At 40.8% G+C, this 17845-nt stretch overlaps 1 protein-coding gene across 3 annotated transcripts in view; it reads left to right on the top strand.

Annotated features, from left to right (window-relative positions):
• STOX1 (storkhead box 1) overlaps positions 1 to 14192 on the top strand; it is a 57344-nt gene extending 43152 nt beyond the window's left edge. Inside the window, exons 2-4 of one of the 3 annotated variants that reach the window (XM_007454581.1) lie at positions 6825 to 6977; positions 8757 to 8953; positions 14043 to 14192. In XM_007454581.1, the coding sequence (XP_007454643.1) occupies positions 6825 to 6977; positions 8757 to 8953; positions 14043 to 14063 (371 nt within the window). In that variant the 3' untranslated portion in view covers positions 14064 to 14192. Of the gene's footprint in view, positions 1 to 6824; positions 6978 to 8756; positions 11116 to 14042 lie in introns of all 3 variants that reach the window. The other 2 variants (XM_007454580.1, XM_007454582.1) reach the window with 2 other exon arrangements.
• The last annotated feature ends 3653 nt before the right edge of the window (positions 14193 to 17845 follow it).

Below are 17845 nucleotides of genomic sequence, written 5' to 3'. Positions count from 1 at the left end.
AATCCTTTCCAAATTTCCAAAGAAATATTTCCTCTCTTTTGCATATTTGGTAGCACCGTTTCTTATGGACCTTAAAATCAAATTCAAGCACCCCAAATTAAAATGTCAGTTTAGATTCCATGAGGAGGCCCTCTTGGAAATTGTTTAGGTGCCTTAATTAAAAGCATAAGATAAATGTAAATACTGCATGGTAGTTACTTTTTTTCCCCTAAAGGTAAAGTGTTTATGGAAAACTAATTTTGTCCCTAAAATTTAACTAGAGCATTCAGATATCAAAATAAACACATTCAATTTTGATAAAGATGCTTTTACTTCAGAGATTTTTTTCAGTGAACAAAGCAAATGCAGGTTTGGGACCAGCAGCTTGTATCTTGATTTTGGTTCTGCCTTTCTCACTTGGAAAGTGCAAAGTTTAGGCTTGTTTGAACTTTATTAAAACTTCCAACTGATTATCTGTAACTGGCCAATTAGGAGTCATGTGTCCCTGGTTGAAGAGTTCTCCAGTACCATAGCTCCTGGGGAGGGTTTGCGTGTTCTACTCCAGCTGCCTTATCTGGGTCTAGTGAAAGGCAATCTTGCTGTGTCCATATTTGTCATGAATGTACCTCTTGCTATTTTTACACTGGGGCATGAGTATTCATGCCTCGTGAATTGTCCGGGAAATAGCTCTTTCAGCCACTTCTCTTTGCTGTTAGAAAACAGCCAGGATAGGGTATTCTAGAGGCCTTCAACCTGAGGCATATGGTGGAGGCCTTTGTGTCCTGATATAAAGAAACCACCTCCTTTTCCTCAGAATTTTGATGAGGTTTTTCATTGCAGCGGATTATTGCTGAGCTATTGTCACCAGCTCCGGGAACAAGCCACACTCCCAGGGTTCTGCTCCTAATGGCCAGGGGCTTTCTAGACCACTGTCATTAGGCACCAGGGAGCAGGAATTGCCTGGGGTTATATGAATTTATGTCCATCACACAGGAAGCTGATTCTAGCCACAGTTTTAGGATCCCAAGCCATGAGGAGCCTGCTCCAGACTTTACTGGATGTCATCTGCTTTTGATAGTTGAGAGCTCCATATTTTCATTTTATCTACATGCTGCATACATTTAATTTGCCTTGCATTTTTTTCTTCCCTAAAAAAGTGGACTTTTAAAGAATAATTGTTTTCAAACTCATATAATTTGCCTCATTATTATCATTATTATAACTTGGAATTTTTTTTTTAAATTTATATACCAACTAAATCCTTTGGGAATACAACAAGGTAGCAATAAAAGTGTCCTTTGCAGAAAAGGTAGCATTAAATGTAGCAGGTGCTAATCTGTATGGTTCTACTTTGTTGGTTATTTTTTGTGAGACCAGCCTTTTGGCTAAACACTTCTCCCATTTCCGTAGCACCCAAGAGTACATGACTGTAAACTGAGAGAACATTGTTGTGAACTGTTTACTCTGGCCCACAGGCTCTCCTAGCCTTCTGATCCCTGCTCCAGCTTAAGGGTCAGAGGTCCACAGCAGGCCTGGACTTAAGGGTGCCTTCAGTTACTCTGAGGTAGTTGAGGATAAAGCCAAAGGTCTGGCCTTCTCTTACTGTGAAATCTAATTACATTTATAAGAGGGTTCTTCTGCACAGGAAGTTAATTTTTGGTGGAAAACTCTGTAAGAGTCATTGCATTCCAGAAACCCAAGTGCAAGAGTAAGTGAAGCAAACTATGGCTGCAGCTGGAAAATGATTCCTGCATCTGTCAAAAATGTTCCTGTGTCAGGGTTCACTCTGCTTTCCTGCACAAAAAACTCTTGATGATTTATGCACCTGAAGACGTATCTTAGCAACGGCTATGAAGGGGAAATGTACTGAGAAACTTTCTCTAGCCTTTGTCTAGAGGGAGCTCCAAAGCAGAGGTTACATGCTATTTAACATGTTCTCTACAAGGCAGTTGACATATAATTGTATTAGTTTTAAAAAGAAAAAGGCAGGGACTTCCCTGGTGGCGCAGTGGTTAAGAATCCACCTGCCAATGCAGGGGACACAGGTTTGAGCCCTGGTCCAAGAAGATCGCACATGCCGCGGAGCAACTAAGCCCGTGCGACACAGCTACTGAGCCTGCTACTAAGCTTAAGGATTGAACTAGAAAATGGGCTGTTTTAGGTCTGACCCCAAGGCATAGTGGAGACCCCTTACTGGACCCTAGTACAGCTTCCTTGTTTCATTTGCACAGAAATGGGCAGCCACTGGCAGGGGGCACAGCAGGGACATCAGACATGTACTGACTTTCTAGCCACTCATCTCTTTATTTTAATGTCTCTGGTCCTCCCCCCTGCACTGCACGCCAGTCTCAAAGTTCAAAGTGACTGGGTTTAGGCCAGGGATGCAGTGAGGCTTGAGTGTGTTGTGTTGTTGAGCAAATCCTTTTTAGGTTTTGCTCTCTACTTTTCCAATACTCCAGCCTTTATCTTTCTAGGAGGGAAGAACTTTTCCCTCCTTTTTGAATTAAGGACTTCTAAGTCCATATGAAGTGGGGCAGGTAATCAATTTAAGATCACATATAAGAAAAAAGTCACTTAGACTGTCTTGGAAGATGGGGAAGAGAGTTATATAAGTTTGTTATAAATTAAGCACATAGAGTTATGTTTAAGAAGCATAAAAATATGTGAAATTGTACTTTAATTCTATATTTTGTCAGGTTGAGGAGGGAGATGAAAGAGAAGAAAATAAATCTCAGATGTGGAGGGTAAAAAGAAAAGCAAAGGGAATGAAGATGGGGAGAAAGGCTTATTACCCTTAGCTCAGAGGTGGAGTTTCTAGGAGGATTTTGAGTTTTAGGTCAGTTAACGTTCCTCTTGGACATTAAGTTTCATAGCATCATCTCTTATCACGGCCCTTTGAAACGCTAATTGATTAGTCAGTCATTCATGCTAGTTTCTCAGAATGCTGTAGGTATCTTAGCATCACCCAATGGGACAGCAGCAAGCAGGCCAAGAGGAGATCCTTCCCTTGGCTGACAAAGCAGACAGCACTTCTGCCCTGTGTTGTGACCGTCCAAGGTCAAAAATGCCCCAGCCTGCCAAATAGAGAAGCTTGGGTAAACAAGGAAACAGACCAATGTGATCTTTAACAGCAAACTGCTTATCACTTTGCTGATGGCAGTCCTTTATCTTTCATGAAGATACAAGTACTGTGAGCCTCTTACCAGCTTTGGCTACAACCCTTTACCCCTGGCCAGTCCTGTCACCTTCCTTCCTCCTTAACAACCAGTGCAATGTATTGGTTTCCTTACTGTCACTGGAGAGTCAAATGCAGGGTATAGCCAAGTTTTCTAAATTCTTTGGCTTGCCTCTGGCCGCAGTTGACTCCCATGCAGCCCCAGGACCATATTTATTTGTTCAATGGTTAGCTACTTTAACACTGCTGTCATTAACACCCTAACGTCTCCAAAGAGCGGTCCTCAGACCTGCAGCGTGAACATCAACTGGGAGGTTCTTAGAAATGCAGGATCATAGGCTCATTTTCAGATCTTCTGAGTCAGAATCTACACACTACCACAATCGCCCGGTGATTCTCACATGCACATTAAAGTTTTAGCCCTGCTGGCCTCTCTGACTCCCATCTTTTCGATTCCAGATTGCTTCATCTGCCAGAAACCACACTTAAGTGACCTTGAGACTCAGGGCTCCTTCATAATCTTTGTGTTCATTTAAAAATTTCCTAGGGTACTCTGAGAATGACCCCTCAAACTCCCTTTCTACTCTTCACCTCCTCATTCCCATTTTTTCTCCTCCCATTGCAATTTTCTTTCTTCCTAACTTTACAGAGATCAGATGACTTTGCTGTGCTAATATTTTTTTCCTTCTGTGCCTCAATATATTTCTGGTCTTCTGCCACCCTCTATTTTCTCAGGTTTCAGATGAAGTAATATCCTTCTCATTTCTAACTATAGTTCTTTTACCAGTGCCTTTTATTTATTTTTTAATTAATTCATTTTTGGCTGAGTTGGGTCTTCGTTGCCGCACTCGGGCTTTCTCTGGTTGTGGCGAGCGGAGCAGGGGCTACTCTTCGTTGCAGTGCACGGGCTTCTCATTGCGGTGGCCTCTCTTGTTGTGGAGCACGGGCTCTAGGCACGCGGGCTCAGTAGTTGTGGCGCACGGGCTTAGTTGCTCCGCGGCATGTGGGATCTTCCTGGCCCAGGGCTCGAACCCGTGTCCCCTGCATTGGCAGGCGGATTCTTAACCACTGTGCCACCAGGGAAGTCCCTACCTGTTCCTTTTATACACTTTCCTTTTCCCTTCCTTTAGGATCTTGCTGTCTTACTGGTCTTCCTTCTCACAGAATCATTTCCATCATCTCCACTAAACCCTTCCTTTTTGTATCCAAATGTGCAAACATGTTCTTTTAAGAAAATTACAGCGTACACATTTCACATTCACTTGATCCTACTTTTTTCTGGTTTGTGTTCTGTTTCTCCTCTTTCACAATCAGATTTTTCCAACAAATGGTCTAGAACCATGGTTTACAATTGGGGCAGTTTTGACCCCCAACCCCTTCCTTTCAGGGACATTTGGCAGAATCTGGAGACATTTTTGGTTGCTGCAGCTGTGGGAGATGTTCCTGGCATCTGGAGGCCAAGGATGCTACTGAACATCGTGCAGTGCACAAGACAGCCCTCACAACAAATAATTCTCTGGCTATGGTGACCAACCATCCCAGTTTGCCTTCAACTTTCTGGTTATAGCACTGAAAATCCTGTGTCCCAGGAAACCCCTCATTCCTGGGCATACTGGGATGGTTGGTCACCCTATATCTGGCCCCAAACGTCCAAAGTGCCAAAGATGACAAACTCTGTTCTAGAAGGAAGACCCATTAACTTCACTGTTTTCTCACCAACTCCCTTCCCTTCAATCTGTTTTTTCTTTTCTTTTTTTTTTTTTTTTGACTGCACACCAAGTGGCTTGTGGGATCTTAGTTCCCCGACCAGGGATTGAACCCGCACCCTCGGCAGTGAAAGCACAGAGTCCTAACCACTGGACTGCCAGGGAATTCCCCAATCGGATATTTAATTTCTGTTCCTTCCCATGAAAACAGTTCTCTTGAAAGTCACCAGTGGTCACCGTGTTCCAATCAAGTAAGCCAGTTGCCTCTTCAACTCCCCTCAACCTTTTTGATCTCTTTCAAGCATTTGACACTGTTAATTTGCTCTTCTTTTTTTTTTTTTTTTTTTTTTTGCAGTACACGGGCCTCTCACTGCTGTGGCCTCTCCCATTGCGGAGCACAGGCTCCGGACGCGCAGGCTCAGCGGCCATGGCTCACGGGCCCAGCCGCTCCACGGCATGTGGGATCTTCCCGGACCGGGGCACGAATCCGTGTCCCCTGCATCGGCAGGCGGACTCTCAACCACTGCGCCACCAGGGAAGCCCTGCTCTTCATTTTTTAAAATACTTTTTATTATTTATTTGGCTGCGCTGGCTCCTACTTGTGGCGCGTGGGATCTTCGTTGCAGCGTGTGGGGTCTTTAGTTGTAGCATGCAAACTCTTAGTTGAGACATGCATGTGGGATCTAGTTCCCTGACAGGGATCGAACCTGGGCCCCCTGCATTGGGACCACAGAGTCTTAACCACTGGACCACCAGGGAAATCCCTGCTATTCATTTTGAAGTCTTTTTTCCTCATAATCTTGCTTCTCTCCCTCCTACTCTCATCGTGCCTTCTCTTTTTTGTGGGTTCCTATTTCTACTACATCTTAAATGTAGCTAGTCTCTCAGTTAAGTGTTCCTTGGCTCTCTTCTTTACTCTTCTAATAAAATAATTAATTTCACTCCTTATCTTTTTTAATTTTTTGGCTGTGCTGTGCAGCTTGTGATCTTAGTTCTCCGACCAGGGGTTGAACCTGGACCCTCGGCAGTGAGAGCACGGAGTCGTAACCACTGGACTACCATGGAATTACCTAATTTCACTCCTTATCTTCAGCTCTCATCTTTATTAGTTGATTCCCAAATCACTTTCCTGAGTCCTAGTCCTTCATTTCCAATTAATTGAGGGGTTCCCTTGGATACCCAGCAGAATCTAAAACTCAACCTGATTAATGGCAGGTTAAGAAGAACAGTTTTATATGTTGGCAAAGAGGAAAGATAATACAGTCTAGCTTCTAGTTCCAGTCTTATCTTCTATTTTGGTCTGATATAACTCTTAAACTCAACCCAACCAGGATAACTCTCTCCATGCTCTTATATATCTTGTGATTCCCTCCTTCCATGATTTTGTTCCATGTATTCTTGAAAACTGTAAATCACTTCTGCCTTTTCCTTCTTCAGATCTTCCTAATCATTTCAATCAGGAAAAGTGTGGAATGACAGAAATACTGGATTAGGAGTCAGAAGATCTATTTCTGTCACTTTACTTTCTTTTAGGATTGGGACAATTACTTGAACTTTCTATGGCTATATATATTTTAAATAAAGAAATAATCCTATCTGTGCCTATCTCAGGTAGCTAATATGAAAAAATGCTTTGAAAGATGTGAATTGCCATATAAGCATTGTCTGACTTGAACTCCAATAGTACTTTGAGCCTTTCATATAGAAACTTATTATCTCTTGCTTATAAAGTAGTAAAAAATATTAGACTTCTTAAAAGTAGAGGTCATAAACTAAGCCTTTTTCTTCTGTAGTTTCTATCATTGTGCATATAATGTTAACAGATTGAGTAAAGACTGGTGAAAGAAAAGCAATTCCACCTGGTATTCAGTCTTTATAACTATTCTTGATTCACTAATTCCAAATATTTTATACTATATCAAATTTATCACCTTTTTTTTTTTCCCCCCAAATCTCCAACTTAGGTGATGTCTTTCCAGTGCAAATGAATCCAATAGCTCAATCTCAGTTTATACCTTTGGCTGAAGTTCTTTGCTGTGCTGTATCTGATATGAATGCTGCTCAGATTGTAGTAACACAGGAATCACTATTGGAACATTTGGTGAAACATTACCCAGGTAGAGTAACAAGTTTTTCTGTATTAGTTCATTGTATGTGTTTGGTTTCTATTTATAAATCATCTTAAACACATAAACTGGGCAATATCTAATTTTTTTTCTATTATAGAACCTTGTATTAGAGCCCCGGTGGAAAAAGGTCTGCATCAGCAAGTTTATGAGTATTTCTTTTATTTTCCAGATGAACTTTTTCAAAAATAATTGTTATGGTAATAATTAAGTCAGACTCTGTAGAAAGGAGTGCAAAGGAAAAAATGAAGATTCAATTTCTTCCCCACCTCCTTTTTCTTTGACAGTGCCCCTCGGCATGTGGGATCTTAGCTCCCCAACGAGGGATTAAACCCATGCCCCCTGCAGTGGAAGCGTGTGTGCGAGTCTTAACCCCTGGACCCCCAGGGAAGTCCCTGCCTCCTATTCTGTTTTTCCTTTTTTTTTTTTTCCACGGTACGCGGGCCTCTCACTGTTGTGGCCTCTCCCGTTGAGGAGCACAGGCTCCGGATCCGCAGGCTCAGCGGCCATGGCTCACGGGCCCAGCCACTCCGCGGCATGTGGGATCCTCCAGGACCGGGGCACGAACCCGTGTCCCTTGCATCGGCAGGCGGACTCCCAAACACTGCGCCACCAGGGAAGCCCGTGCCTCCTGTTCTTTTGTTTTTTTCATCTTTATTGGAGTATAATTGCTTTACAATGGCGTGTTAGTTTCTGCCTTATAACAAAGTGAATCAGTTATACATATACATATGTTCCCATATTTCTTCCCTCTTGTGTCTCCCTCCCTCCCACCCTCCCTATCCGACCCCTCCAGGCGGTCACAAAGCACCGAGCTGACCTCCCTGCCGTGCCTCCTATTCTTAAATTGCTACTTCCCAGAGGTGACATCTTCTATCATTTATAGTTTCTCATGGACACTTTCATACGTTTTATTTGAATATATGTATCCTTTTAAAATAAGTTGGATCATTCTATACATTCTCTCTGCACCTTTCCTTTTTTTAACTTAAAGACATGTTTTTGAGATCTTTCTGTATAAGCATATATCGATCTATCTCATTCTTTTCATAGCTGCATGATATCCCAGTGCATGAATGTAGAAGAGTGTTTTTTTATTTTTCCCATTATAAGACATGCTTATTGTAGAGAAATCCAGAAAATATAGAAAAGTAATCACTTATAGTACCACTACTCAAAGGAAGCCAATATTAACATAGTGATGTATTTTCTTTGTGTTATACATTTTTAACATTGTTTTCATAATATGAATATAATTTTGAACTCTGCTATTCAGAAAGGGAATTTCTTTTAAAATTGTTACCTTCTCAGTTTGAAAAACCACCATAATCCAGGTGTTAGGTAGTTTGCCCTCACCCAAGCACAGACTGATTTTCATTTTCTCTTTAGATTCTTACTGAGGTTTAAGCTATGAGACTGGTTTTCAAAAACTTCCATGTTTGCTCTCAAGAAGGCTTTCCTTAGTCAAAATTTAAATTTGTAATGAGGTTGTATAACTTGGTGTTTGTGTTTGAGTGAACAGATTTTTTTCTTTGCTTAACCGGTAACCTAGCCGTATGTCTTTGTGTAGACGAAATTATATTTCTGTTATTCAGTTGAGTTATGATTATTGTTAATGCTTCTTTGACATTTTAATTATATATATTAATTGTGTTAGAGTTAGCTCTGGGTTCATCAAGCAAATGTGTGGTCATTTCTGAGTTACTGATTTCACTCATTAAAATGTTTCTTATTCAGAACATATCAGTGTAAAGTGCTTATTTGTTTTAGGCATTGCAATTCCATCTCAAGATATTCTCTATACCACTCTGGGAACTCTCATTAAAGAAAGGAAGATTTATCACACTGGAGAAGGATACTTCATAGTTACTCCTCAGACTTACTTCATTACAAATACAACCCCCCAAGAAAATAAGAGAGTCCTATCAGGTGAAAGTCCCCGGATGCCAACTTCCATTACATACCTGGTGAACGTGGAAAACTGTGCAGACTTAGCCAAAGAAAATGCAGCCCCCATATCCCATTGTCATTCTTGCCGGTGTTTCCATGATGTGTGCACTCAGTATATACAGGAACCACCAGCTGCTGCAGAAGTGACTAGAAAATGCCGGAAAGGTCTTGGGGAATCCAAACCTTTGGTACAGAATCGGACATTTTCAGTGTCTGAGGAGAATCACGTCTGTGACAGCGCCAAACCTTTACCGTTCACAAAAGACAGAGAAAAAGCCAAGAAATTTGGCTTTAGCCTCTTCTGGCGCAGTATATCCAGAAAGGAGAAGTCCAGAACAGAGCACAGCAGTTTCTCTGCCCAGTTCCCACCAGAAGAATGGCCCGTCCGAGATGAAGATAACTTGGACAATATCCCTCGAGACATTGAACATGAGATAATCAAACGAATTAATCCCATTTTGACTGTTGACAACTTAATCAAACATACTGTCATAATGCAAAAATACGAAGAACAGAAAAAATATAATAGCCAAGGCACTTCCACTTATATGCTGACACTCAGGCATAAGTATCCTTCAAAAGTGGGAGTTAAGAAAAGTCAGGGCCGGTCTGTAAAGCCTCGAAGGCGGGGTCATTCACATAGAGATAGAGACAAAGCCAGGAATCAGGGAAGTGGGCCTCAGCCAGGAAGCATTAGGCTGGAGAAACACCCCAAGCTCCCTGCTACACAGCCCGCCCCCGGAATTAAAAGCCCAAATGAAGCAGAACTTCAGAAACCACTTGGTGAGAATCCATCAGTGCTAGGTTCCCATTTGATTTACAAAAAGCGAATCAGTAATCCTTTCCAGGGTTTCTCTCACCGAAGGAGCCCAATAACCAAAGAGCACAACATCCAGAAGATCAGTGGTCTGAAACCCAGTCAGATTGGACCAAAGGGAAAGCCTTTCCAAAGGGCAAGGTCTTTGGATTCCTCAAGAATCTTTGAGAGTGAAGCCAAACAGTCATACAGTGAACAATGTAATGATAAACTGACAGCGGAATCCATTTATGAGAATCACTCTACTGTCAAACCTATCAGTGATGACTTTAGAGATTACCTCTTCAATTACTCTCAATGTGGTGTTTTGCAAAATGATAGTAAATGCTGTTCCTTCAGGGAAAGCACGTTGAGATGTGATGTGTATGGTGGAGAAAATGAGGCAATCCCTGAAGTCTCGAGGAAAAGTTACTCTCATTTTGACACGTTAGAAGAGACAAAAGAAACACAGCATGTCCTGCCATCACAAGGTTCCTCTTCTTTAGACCAAGCGTCCTCTGCTTGTAGATCCGTTGATGAAACAATACACCAGTTCCAAAATCTTGGTCTTTTGGATTACCCAGTTGGTGCAAACCATTTGAGACAACCTGAGAGACAAGACAGAGACTCAGAGGAAACTCTGATGAGAAAGGCGTTTATCCAGGAAGCAGAGACTGTGAGTCTAGAAAATGAAGGACTTTCTGATGACGACCAGGCCTTGTATCAGAATGAAGCAGATGATGAGGATGGGGCCTGCAGTTCATTGTATCTAGATGAGGATGACTTTTCTGAGAATGACGCCTTAATTCAAATGCTGCCTGGCCACATTCAGTTTTCCTTTCCAGGGGGAAACAAGTGGAATCATTTAGGAAAACGAAAGGTGACGGAAAGGTCTCTGACTGAGTACAATAGCAACATACAGAGGTTTGAGCCTCTGGTGCTTAAAGGAAATGAACATTACAAGCCCACTGGGTTGCTTACTAATCCCGGTGAAGGCCAAAAACCTAATCTCTCTGCTGAAAACTGTGTCCTCAATTTAGGGATCCAGTCTGGTTTTGACTATGAAAAGGAACCCAGTGTAGCTAAATGTGTACAGGCCTCAGCACCTGCTGATGGAAGTATATTTGATTACTACAGCACAAGGAAAAGTGCTTTGGAGGCTGAAACCCTACAAGACCCTGTTGGTGACACAGGAAAGAAACCAGCCACCTGGAGTCAGAGTGCTCAGAATCAGGAAATGAGAAAACAGTTCACACACAAGTTAGAACTGTTCAACACTTCGCATATGCCAGTGTTGGCTCAGGACGTCCAACCTGAACATAGTCACTTGGAAGGAACAGAAAATCAGAGCATGGCAGGAGATAGTGGAATAGATTCTCCACGGTAAGTGCACATAGAAGTGATTGGCCACTATCCCACAGGAATTATTAAAATCAAGGGCATATTGAGTTACCTTGTGGGAGACTCCTGAATAAATTTTTTATAATGATACAAGTCCACCAGCCTTTACTGAATACATTGTATGAAGCTACAATGAAATCTCTTATATAATAGGATAGAGTTCATTTTGAATGTGAACCAAGATTTGACTGTTCCACTACTACTAAATCTTGAATTGTTTCTAAAAATAGGAAAGGACTACCATAAACCAAGCGCTTCCTGAACTGAAGGTTGGAAAGTTTTCACTTATATTCCTGGTTCTACACAGGTTGAGATAGAGATGTGGCTACTTTCCACTAATATTTTCCATGCCAGTTTGTTTAAATAACATTGTTCAGAATGTAAAAGTAATTTGGTCATAATATAACATTTAACGTACTGAAAAGTAGTTTTTTTAAAAACATCTATAATCACCCTACCATCTAGATATTTTTAAAAATCCTTTTATATTTGGTGTATTTATACTTTGGTCTGAACATATTGAATCTATATATTTTGTCTGTTGAGCTCATACTGTAGTTACTATTTTGCATGTTGCTTTTTTCAATAGAATATAATGAACATTCCCCCATGTTATTAAATAGTTTTCTAAAAAGTCTTCTTAAAAGTTGGCATAGGGCTTCCCTGGTGGCGCAGTGGTTGAGAGTCCGCCTGCCGATGCAGGGGACGCGGGTTCGTGCCCCGGTCCGGCAAGATCCCACATGCCGCGGAGCGGCTGGGCCCGTGAGCCATGGCCGCTGAGCCTGCGCGTCCGGAGCCTGTGCTCCGCAACGGGAGAGGCCACAGCAGTGAGAGGCCCACGTACCGCAAAACAAAAACAAAAACAAAAACAAACCCAAGCATGTATCCTATACTGATAAGCACAGACAGCAGATCAGACACAAGTGTCATCAATAAACCACAGCAGTCAGAGAACAAATTCTACGTGGGCCTCTCACTGCTGTGGCCTCTCCCGTTGCGGAGCACAGGCTCCGGACGCGCAGGCTCAGCGGCCATGGCTCACGGGCCCAGCCGCTCCGCGGCATGTGGGATCTTGCCGGACCGGGGCACGAACCCGCGTCCCCTGCATCGGCAGGCGGACTCTCAACCACTGCGCCACCAGGGAAGCCTGTGTGCCTATTTTTTAAACAGTAATGTAGAAATGTGAAAAGTAAAACTGGTAGTCTCCATTCCCTAGCGTTTTCCATTCCTATTCCGTAGAGGTGACCTAAATATTGTTAACAGTTTGGCATATATTCTTTCAGACTTTTTCCCTTGCATTTATAAATATAATTATTTTCTAACAACAGAGCATACAGAGCTGTGGCTTTCTTTTTCACCTAACTTATCATGGATATCCCACAATCAGTACATATATATCCTGCTTTTTTGGGGGGCACTGTGCTGTGCAGCTTGCAGGTCTTTGTTCCCCGACCGGGGATTGAACCTGGGTCCTCAGCAGTGAAAGCTCAAGAGTCTTAACCACTGGACCACCAGGGAATTCCCTCCAGCTCATTTTTTTTTTTTTTTTTGCTGTGCCACGCAGCATGCACGTGGGATCTTAGTTCCCTGACTAGGGATTGAACCCGTGCCCCCTGCGGTGGAAGCATGGAGTCTTAACCACTGGACCGCCAGGGAAGTCCCTCATTTTTTTAAAATGGCTGCTTAGTATTCCATTATGTGGACCCTGTTATTTACATAACCATTATTTTCCTTCCTTTAACATTTAGATTATTCCCAGTTTTTTTGCTATAATAAATCAATCTGCAGTGAATTGTTATTACTAAATGTTTGTGGACATTCCTAATTATTTATAACTTAGGCTAAATTCCTGGAAGTTTGCATTTTTTAAACACATCTACTTTATTGGAGAACAATAAGCCATGGGTTCCCTTTTTTTCCTCTCTGGCAAAAACAAAAATAAAACCAAAAACAAACCCAAAACAGATAAGAGAAATTGACGTGAATTGAGAATTTAAATTTGAGAAATCTTGAGAAATTTAATTTTCAAAAATTGCTTATAATAGGGTTTTCTTGAAAGATTTATAACTATAATCATTAAAGACATTTATAGGAAAAGGGAGGGGAGATAACATTTGGACATCAACTATGTGCCATAATTGGATTAGGATTAGGGAGACAGAGATGAACAAGGTGTTGTTGCTACCTTTAGGAAGCTTCCAGTTTAGCTTAGTTTAGTTGAGACCAACAAACAATAAACAAATTGAACTCAATAGCAAAGCATAAACTCTTAATTCCACATCTCTTTGGCAGTTATGAAGAGTGATGGGCTGTGTGGGAAAGATTTATGGAGGACATATTTTTGAGACATCTCTTGATGTAATGGACAGGTGAGGAAGAGGAGGCAAGGTGGGAGAAGGGGAATGTCAAAAACAAAATGTCCAACCAGTAATGTGAGTTGGCTGAAGCAAGGCAGATGTGTTGGATGAGGGACTAACATCGCTTACAGCTCCTAGGAAAGGAACGCTGGTCAATATGAAAAATATTATAGTTGGCTTTTCATTTCCATATGCTTACTCAAAAAAGAAACATTATACAAGAAGATATTGGTCATTTTAGTTGTATAGAAGAGTTTTTCATGGAGCTTATTGTTTCTGCCTAGAATATACTTGATATTGGATCTGAGAACAGATGTTATGAACTTCAGAGAATATGAACTTCTTAGAAAGCAGCTGTCAAATAATTGAGTTGCTATTGCAAATCCTTTAAAATGTAAAGAGCACTTTAGATTTTTAAAGGTTAACTTATTTGATATGTTAGTTCCTGTTAATAAATGTACTGCTTCAAAGTAACAAATGAAGGTATTATGCCTTGGTTAGAAATCTAGGCCCTTTTGAAGGCAATAATTCTGTTATTTTTAATATCTTTAGGACACAGAGTCTGGCATCTAATAACTCAGTCATTTTGGATGGACTAAAAAGAAGACAGAATTTTCTGCAGAATTTTGAAGGCACAAAGAGCAGTCAGACACTCACGTCCAATTCCTTACTACAACTAACTCCAGTCATAAATGTTTAATTCTTTTTTTAAGATTTTTTCTTTCAGTGTGGACCATTTTTAAAGTGTTTTATTGAATTTGTTACAACATTGCTTCTGTTGCATGTTTTGATTTTTTGGCCTTGAGGCATGTGGGATCTTAGCTCCCTGAACAGAGATCTAACCCATGCCCCCTGCATTGTAAGGTGAAGTCTTAACCAATGGACCTCCAGGGAAGTCCCATAAATGTTTCTTATTTGTCTTCTGGAAACACTTTTTTTGTAAAAATGTACAGCATTAATATAGAATGTTTTAATCAGCTGAGTTTGTAAGAATTCTCTAAGGCCAAGCATATATGTTACTAACCTCATTACATATTTTGTTGTAGTTACTGGTTTTTTTCCTTTTTTGACATTGGCTTTTTTAAAGCTTATTTTACTATAAATTTATTGGGAATATATAGATTGTTTACAATAAAAAACATGGAATCATTGGTCTTCTTCCAGTTAAATGTAATTTAACTTGAATCATCAGATGGGCATTCATTAGTTTCTCAAATACATAGGAAGCTAATTTACTACCCAGTAGTGAATTTTGGTACCCACATCAATACCAAGTTCTTACGGTAAGTGGATCTCACCAGATTTCAACACAGAACCCCAGAAAATAGTGTGTTATGGTTGCATAGATACATTGTTTGCAACTTAAGTCTTTTATCATCAGAAAGAATTTATATAGATGTGTTGGGTACTTTGCAACAAGAATTCCTTCTATCCAGTCATTGCTGCCAAGGATATCCTTTGTGAACAGCTGGAACATGAACAAATGTCTCCACACTATGATTGACTGACAATGTCCAAAATACCCATGGCAGTAGACATATGGCTCAACTGTTTGGTTCCTCCCCACGTTTGAGGCTCTCTCTATAAAATGGCTTTGAGAAGTCAGGATGTTCTCAGATGGTGGAGATAGAAGGGAAGCAGAATGGTTGCAGGATGGCTGTGAGTGAAAGGGAGGTTCTGAATTAGAGATTTAGAGGGAAGATGGAAGATGGCTGATAGACAATTTTTCTACATTTGATCCACTTCTGTTCACGATAAGACCTCCGTAGCCTTGCCAGAATTTTTTCTGGCAGGACTTTTCAGACCAAATAGTGGAATGGTCAGTTCTCTTGAGTTTGGGGAACATGGAGCAATCAGGAGTGGTTTCAGCATGTTGGGTAGATGCTAACGCTGATTTCTGGTTGAGGGGATGTTTCTACTAAGAGGTTTCTAAGGATTATCAAAGCCTTAGAGCTCAAGGATGATTGAATAGAGAGAGAGTGCCTCTTTCCAGCTCTCACCATCCAGATAACAGTGAAGGCCAGAATGAAGCTTAGCAGTGTGGAGAGATGACTCCAGGCCCTGTGGGAGTGCAGAGGAGGGGAGATCAGATGCGCTGCTCTGTTTCATTGTGGTTGCACCACTCACTTCTGACTGTTGGTTTTCAGTGGCTCTGACCAATCTACCGTGGCATTCCAAGATTACCTATGGTTACAGGGGGCAAAGTACCAAGAAGGGTAATCTGGATAGAAAAGCCTTGTGGGGGAGGCATTGGTTTAGGGGGTCTTACAGCTTGGAATCAGTATCAGTGAGTGGAAGTTAGGAGAGAGAAATTTCAGCTCCATATGAAGAACTTCCTATTAGACAAAACTATCTGAAGATGAAATAGGCGGCTTTGTAAACAGATGAACTTCCTGCTATTTAGGACATTCAAGCAGAGGCTTGGTGATCCCTTGACCGGTATGTTGCAGAGGTATTTCCAGTACTTTTCTTAAAAGGATGACTGAACTAGATGATTTTGAAGATTCCTTCCAACTGTAAGGTTCTGTGCTTATAAAACTCAGTGAAGGTTATATGTCAAATATATCCAATTAAAAAAAAGATTGAGGATCCTGTGAAGTACTGAACTCACTCAAGATTCCCAAGTTGCTTCCAGTTCTTCATTTCTGCACCTGTCCCTACCAATCCTTGGAAAAATGAGTACCAGCAACTCTTCTATCTTTGATCTTGGACCTGGACAATTTTCTTAATAGAGTAAGGAATCCAAAGTCTTTTGTGACTCTATCCACCTCAAGGGACCAATGAAATCCATCTAATTTTGCCACCAGGTGCATTATGACACTCTCTAAATGTATTAAATGAAGCCTATTATGAAACCAATAAACCTCCCTTCTACAAAACACAACATATGACCACAGGTATTAAAGATGAGTGTGCATGTTATTAAATTGTTGTTTGGGAGATTATTCTCTACAATGGGTGACTTGAATTTTTTCCTACTATTTTTGTGTGTGGAAATTTTACTTATTCTCTTTCCCATTGCAGTCTGTTTGCTAAGAGAAAACTGTTCTCTTGAAACAGCATGGTGACCTGAGCTTCAGAGTCAGATAAGTTTAAATCCCAATTCCAATCCTTGGTAGCTGTGTGATGGAGAAAGTTACCAAACTTCTCTATTCATTTTTTTCATCTGTAAAGGATATCTACTTTCTAGGATTGTTGTAAGATTTGAGGATAATCTATTGAAAGTGCCCAATGCAGGAGGTACCTAATATTGTTACAAACATATGTGTGTATATTTTTATATATCGATTCACAAAACTTGTCTAATACATGGCCTACTATACAGGTAACCTGTTTTTGCCAGGTTGTCTGGAATTCCTCCATTTAGAGAGTCCTTTAGGTTAAGATTATAGAAAAGTATCATTAATCAAAATCCAGATATGCCTGGGGGAGGTATTATGCTTTTGGCTAACAAGTTTTCAGTTCATACCTCATGCTATAAATAGGATAAAGTATGCAAAGCATGGGCTTATTGTGGCTACTCATATAATGTGAGATCATGTTCATCCTCTTTCATCTGGGATCTCAGACCCCTAGGAATCCTCAGAATAGCTGGCTTCTGCAGACTATTTTCAATATTTCAAAAATCCTAATAGAAATTGTACATTCCCTTTGCTTAACTTCTTGCTACTAAAACATCAGTTTCTTTGCCAATGACTGAAATTACACCTGCTCAGTAATGCAACCCTATCGCATGCTGGTGTGACATTAAGCTTCATTTGTATCTTATTCATATATTAGAAGAATGATCATGAATCAGTTATTATTAAATGCAATTTAGCAGACAGAATGTTTCAAAGTGTCAGAGCCATGAGGAAAAAACAGAAGAAAGAGCCGTAGCGGTGAAAAAATTTGGGATCAACTGTATTTTGAGAACCCATCCTACAGCTACCTGAGAAGGCTTTTAAGGAATGGGGAAGACAGACTAGTGCCTAAAGGGAGTGTGGAAGAGAGACATGAGAGTCACGAAACAAGAATGGCGAGGGGATATATCAAAAACAAACTCATGACTATCCTTCTGGCCTCTACAGATCTTTCTCTCACTTGAAATCTTAGATACATGTTCCATTTTTAGCAGTCGAGCGGGTTCTATTTCTTGGGGAATGGTGCCCTCTTCTGGAGTAACTGATGTGACCGTTCCCTTCCACCACTTGATTGAAAAGCATCTACAAAGTAATTGATTAGAGAAACAGACCTCCTCCCTCCATTTAAAAAGCTTTCCCAAATAATTTGAATTAGGAGCTAGATACATACATCAGTATACATATGCTAAATGTATATAAGCTGTCTCCTCGCCAACACTGTCAAAACCTGGA

The sequence above is a fragment of the Lipotes vexillifer genome, unplaced genomic scaffold (assembly GCF_000442215.2).
Source record: "Lipotes vexillifer unplaced genomic scaffold, Lipotes_vexillifer_v1.1 scaffold708, whole genome shotgun sequence".
NCBI classification, from domain to species: domain Eukaryota; kingdom Metazoa; phylum Chordata; class Mammalia; order Artiodactyla; family Lipotidae; genus Lipotes; species Lipotes vexillifer.
Note: the sequence above shows the minus strand (reverse complement) of the source record. Positions and strands in the feature narration are given on the sequence as shown.